This window comes from Octopus bimaculoides, chromosome 7 (assembly GCF_001194135.2).
Source record: "Octopus bimaculoides isolate UCB-OBI-ISO-001 chromosome 7, ASM119413v2, whole genome shotgun sequence".
NCBI lineage: Eukaryota > Metazoa > Mollusca > Cephalopoda > Octopoda > Octopodidae > Octopus > Octopus bimaculoides.
Genome location: NC_068987.1, coordinates 42694286 through 42700240, shown reverse-complemented (window position 1 = coordinate 42700240; position 5955 = coordinate 42694286). Strand labels below are relative to the sequence as shown.

At 35.9% G+C, this 5955-nt stretch overlaps 1 protein-coding gene across 2 annotated transcripts in view; it reads right to left on the bottom strand.

Moving 5' to 3' along the window:
- The window catches only part of LOC106870739 (DNA-directed RNA polymerase III subunit RPC1), a 212730-nt gene that overhangs the window by 138838 nt on the left and 67937 nt on the right, over positions 1-5955 (bottom strand). For both annotated transcript variants that reach the window (XM_052969556.1, XM_052969557.1), the window contains 3 exons: positions 4573-4694; positions 2257-2356; positions 381-458 (listed from right to left, as the gene is read on the bottom strand). In XM_052969556.1, the coding sequence (XP_052825516.1) occupies positions 381-458; positions 2257-2356; positions 4573-4694 (300 nt within the window). The remainder of the gene's footprint in view (positions 1-380; positions 459-2256; positions 2357-4572; positions 4695-5955) is intronic.

Genomic DNA, 5955 nt, shown 5'->3' with positions numbered 1-5955 from the left:
ACCTGTACCCAGCGTTGCCTTTCTGGCACTTGTGCCCGTGGCATATGTAAGGACTTTCGAGCGAAATCGTTGCCAGTGCCCCTGGACTGGCTCTTGTGCGGGTGGCACATAAAATACACCTTTTGAACATGGCCATTGCCAGTACTGCCTGACTGGCCTTCATGCCGGTAGCATGTAAAAGCACCCACTACACTCTCGGAGTGGTTGGCGTTAGGAAGGGCATCCAGCTGTAGAAACTCTGCCAAATCAGATTGGAGCCTGGTGTAGCCATCTGGTTCACCAGTCCTCAGTCAAATCGTCCAACCCATGCTAGCATGGAAAGCGGACGTTAAACGACGATGATGATGATGAGTTTTCAATGAAAGACTAAGACGACATACCTGCATATGGAGCGGAATCCCTGATGTTTCACTGTTATATAATAGTGCCACCTGCAACTGAAGGAAGTCCCAATCTTCCTAATAACAAATATAAAAAAGTAAATCTAAATATTTTTGTTTCACATAGATATAAGGCATTTTCATTTAGGAATTACACTAGCTTAACAAAAGTCTTCAATTTCTGATGCATGTTAGCCTCTTAAATCATAAACTCTGGGTAATCACCTGACACTATACCATGTCCTGAGACAACACTAAATTCTTCTCAGTTTCAATTAATATAACTGGAAATTAGAAACTAACCTTAAACTGGTTTCAAATTTCAGCACAAGGCCAGCAATTTCGTGGGAGGGAGTAAGTCGATTTCATTAACCCCAGTGTTCAAACTGGTTCTTATTTTATCAACTTTGGAAAGATGAAAGGCAAAGTCAACCTCAGCAGAATTTGAACTCAGAATGTAAAGGCAGACGAAATGCTGCTAAACATTATACCTGGTGTGCTAACGGTTGTACAAGCTCACTACCTTAAAAATAAACTTTAATATTAATACCATATTAGTATTGTATAACTGCAATGGTATCATGTTGTCAACAGATATATATCCCAGCTGAATGAGTGATGTTGAGTGAAGTCATGTGTGTAACCTGATTTTGATTCTCAATCGAAGCTAGAGCCTCTCACTTGTGCTACTGATGTCTTCAGTAAACTGAACATCCCAACATTTCTATTGTCTTCACTTTGTAAATATAATACCCTGCGCTAATACTGTCTTTAGTAAAAGCATAGACATTACAACATTGCAATTTCCTTCACTCTATGAAGATAATACCCTGAGCTACTGATATCTTCAGGTATGAACATCATAACATTTCCACATCTTTAACCTATCCTATTGATATCTTCAGTAAAGGCATAAAATTCTTCAGTCTATAAATATAATAATACTACTGACTTCTTCAGGAAAGCCATGACATCACAATATTTCCTTCACATTATAAATACAATATTCTGTGAAAAGTTAAAAGTAACATATTTTAAACATCAATTTCTCATATTGACATATAGTCATAAACTTATGGGAGTGGAATGTGGTCAAGTAAATTGACACCGGTACATGTCCAGAGGTAAAAAAGGCTAAGTTAGCACTCATAGGATTCAATGAAGAAAGTAGGACATATACTAGAAATCATTAAGTCTGGTCTTGCCATTCTGGGGATAAATGGTGCTTTGTCAAGGAACTCAGTCAAGATTGTATAGCCCTATGATGTGACGTACCCCATCCATAACTATCCTGTTTACTTCTCAAGTATAGGGTATCTAAGACTATATTATTCAATGTGTCTTTCCTTCTTTTTTATGACAGTAGTTCTATCCCCTCACACATTATATCTCTCATCAATTTTATGACCATGTATATGGCTACTATTTCTAGCACCTAGATCCATGCTGATTTGCTTCTTAACTGAGTAATTAGCTGTTTCATTGTTGGGTAATTAGCAAGTCCAGAGTTGAGTAATTAGCTGCTTCATAACTAAGTAATTAGCTGGCTTATATCTGAGTAATTTGCTGATCTGTAGAGGAGTAATTAGCTGTAGGTAGAGTCTCCAGCAATAAAAACTATTGCTCCAATTGGCTGACAGTTTCCAGCTCTCCAAAATAACATAAATATAAAACTGTTACAGAAAACTAAATTCGTCTGTATCCCTTAAATAAGTCTCTGTCAAATCACTAGCCTGCATACTTTAAACAGATCTGCCTTAAAATAAGCCTGTATACATCAAAATAGGTCTGTATACTCTCCAAATACTGCTTGTTTCAAATGAATTCCTGACATTTTGCAGATTATAAAGCAACAGTAGGGAATTAAAATATTTACCATTATCATTTGCATTTTAGCCCCTGAGGCTCGATGTTTTTGAATAACATTATTCATAAAAATGATCTCTGTTAACTTCATTGTTATGTCATCTTCATTACTGGATGAAAATAAAATGGAATAGAATTTTTAGGTAAAAAAAAATCATTACTCATTACATAAAACACACAAACATGTTTATCAGTGAATGAACATGTATTGAATAACAAGTCTGACTCAGCTCTACATTAAAGTTTCATGAGCATAGAATACATCCATCTTGTCAGATGTTCAGAGACAGGAACATCTGATGAGGTGGATATGTCTTACACCCATGAAACTTGAAGTAATGTACAGCTTGGTCAAACTGTTATTAAATATATACATATATCATCATTGTTGTTTTAACATCCACTTTTCCATACTTGCATGAGTTTGATGGAATTCATTGAAGCAGATTTTCCATGGCCAGATACTTTTCCTATTACCAACCTTCACTTGCTTCGAAGCAAGATAACATTTCTTCATGGCTGGACATGATTCCATGGAAGATTGAAAACAAACTACACTGCTTGTATGATAGTGATGCTCATTTACAATTATTGCACAATGCGAAAACAAGAAAACAAACATATGCAAACACACACACACACACACACACACACACACACACAAACACTTGCAGTACACCTTTCCTATCACCATATCTCCCTCTTATCCATCTCTCTCTCTCTCTCTCTCTCCTTTCCCACTGTTCATGTTGTTTCTATTCAATCTCCTCACCAACTATCTATCAATCACTCACTCTCTATTCTGTTACTCTCTCTTTTACCACTATCTTGATCCAATTATTTTTTCTTATTTTTTTCTTCTTTCAACCTCTCACTCTGGCTCCCTTCCCAGTTGTGCATGAAAGAAAGGAATGAACATACAAAGACAAAGCATGGAAAAGAAGATTCTCTTTAGTTTTGCTGGAATTGAAACAATTCTCTGATACTGGTAAACAAGCAGAGATAACAAAGAGAACACCATTTAGTCTTGCCAGAGACCAAGGCAGCCTTTCCAGTGCTGATGCCACAACAAAAGGCACTCAGTATATTCTGTAAAGTGGTTGGTGTAAGGAAGGGTATCAAGCTATCAAAACCATCCTAAAAAATGACTTGTGCAAGTGAGACACGGAGGGTCATAATTCCAAAGAAGAATTCATTTCAGATGTGACAAGCTATCCAACTTATACTAGCATGGGAAAGTGGACATAAAAATGATGATGATACACACACACACACACACACATGACTGGTTTCCACTTATGAGGAACTAGCAGACAGAAGATATTTGCCCAAGGTACCACAGTGGAACTGAACCTGGAGCATTGTGACAACAAAGCAAACTTCTTAACCACACAGCTATACCTACTTGACTGACAATATGAATGGTAAAGTTGACCTTGGTGAAATTTGAACTCAGAATATGAAAGGTGTAACTAAATATTGCAAGGTCTTTTGTCCATCACTACACCAATTCTATCAGTCCCTGTCCCACCCATCATAAATTATGCTAATGATAGATCGATAGAAAGGGGAAGTAAATACAATTTTTGGATCTAGTTTAAAACGGGGGCACCAGTATTTTCTTAACGAAACGCTAACGAAACACTTTGAAACTTGAGACACTGGTAGAATGTGTCATATAAAACATCTTTTACTCTTAGTCTTCTTAACAAAAAAAGGAATTCGCAAGTTATTCCATGTTAAAGTTGTCGTATTTCTGTAATTTCAACCAATCACTGACGTCTATTCAGCTGAATAGAGTTACTGCTGGGCGGTCATAAAAATGTTATTCCCTGTGACATATTTCATCCGGTTTAATCGTAATTTATACGCATATATTGTTTATATAATAAATTACGCTGTGCGTATCTATGTGTGTAACAATTTTAGAGTTCGGATTCTAGAGTTAGGGTTAGTTTTAGGGTTAGGGTTAGGGTTAACAGTCTAGTTAGGGTTAGGGGATTAATACGATATACACCATTACAGCGCTAACTGTTTTCAACTGAATAGACGTCAGTGATTAGTAGAAATTATCGAAATAAGACAATTTTTTACATGAAATAAATTCAAATACAAAAATTTTTTTCTGTTCTATAACACAAAATAGATAAGTATACGAAGTTTGAAAGTCTTTCGGTACCAAAAACACTACATAAAACATTAATGAAAACTGGTGCCCCTGTTTTAAACTAGATCCCAATTTTTTTATTTAAACGTAATCTCTTTGGTAGTCACCCTCTCCACTAACTTAATAACCTTTAAAAAAATATTAAAAAATGTATCTTACGTGCCAGACTTTAAATCAGATACCACAGATGGACGAATGCACAATGGAGGGCACATTATTCGTGTCAATATTAAATCCTCAGGTTTACCAACTTCGGGGTTCATCACAAGTAATGGAATATCCTACAATTATATACAAGTCGAGAAAATATAAAAAAAGATATGGCTAGTATTTAAATTCTTTTACTTTTACTCTTTTACTTGTTTCAGTCATTTAGTCAAACAAATCAACCCCAGGACTTACTCTTTGTAAGCCTAGTACTTATTCTATCAGTCTCTTTTGCCAAACCGCTAAATTACAAGGACATAAACACACCAATATCAGATGTCAAGTGATAGTGGGAGTCCAAACACGCATGCATGCACACATACATATCTTAGAGGCGACTCCAGGTCATCAGTGCCACTCGGGATCATCACAGATTTTGCCCCTCTGGCTCTTCACAGATTCCCCGTAAGTCACATGCCTGCTTGAAGAATTTCACATTTTTTCCACAATACTTCTAACCACCAAATGGCTTATTTTTTATATATTTAGCACTATACCTTTCTCCATTCTAAGCAACCCTGCAAAACACAACTGATCTTTACACACAGACGTACAAAATAACAGCAATCAAATAATAATGACAGCAGAGTGCACAACAAACATCAGCGATCTGGCTGTTGCCTGTACTCTTGACAAGAAATACCAGTTAGTCTTTTACATCTACCAAACTCATTCATATTAGCCTGAGTGGCTGGATAATTTTTCGTTCCTTTAAGAATATTGTAGAATAGAAATTTTTCATAGATTGGAATTTAAATCTCAATCTCTATAGAAATTTATTGTTTCAAGAAAACATTGAATTTGAATTACTTTTAATCTTTACAATTATAGATAACAACTTGGGCTGTAACTTCTGAGCCCAAGTCAGGTGCGTGTGAACGATGTCGAGAGAACATCTGCTACGAATGATATTTTTTTGACACAGCACACGTAAGATGACTGCCAGACGCCGAACGAAAATAAATGAAGTGCGACCAGGCTCAATAAAAGGAGCCCAAGTTATGGGCTACAATTACATAATTGAAGTCAGTGTTAGCAGCTTGAAAATACACATTATTCACTTCACTAAATTTATACTCAGGCACAGCCCGAGTGCTGGAGTTACCACTGATATATATATATATATATATATATATAGGTGAGAAAGTTGGTATGTGAAAGCATGTGGTTGGATGTATAAAAGATAATAAGAGTGAAAAAACTACAGAAGGCTTGTGTTACATGGTTAAAGTATATATTTAAATTATGTCAGAAAAATGTTATAAAATTTTTTTGGTATATAAACATTGTATTTGGGGAAATAACCGGTTTCGTGTTGTCTTTTCAAATTTCTCT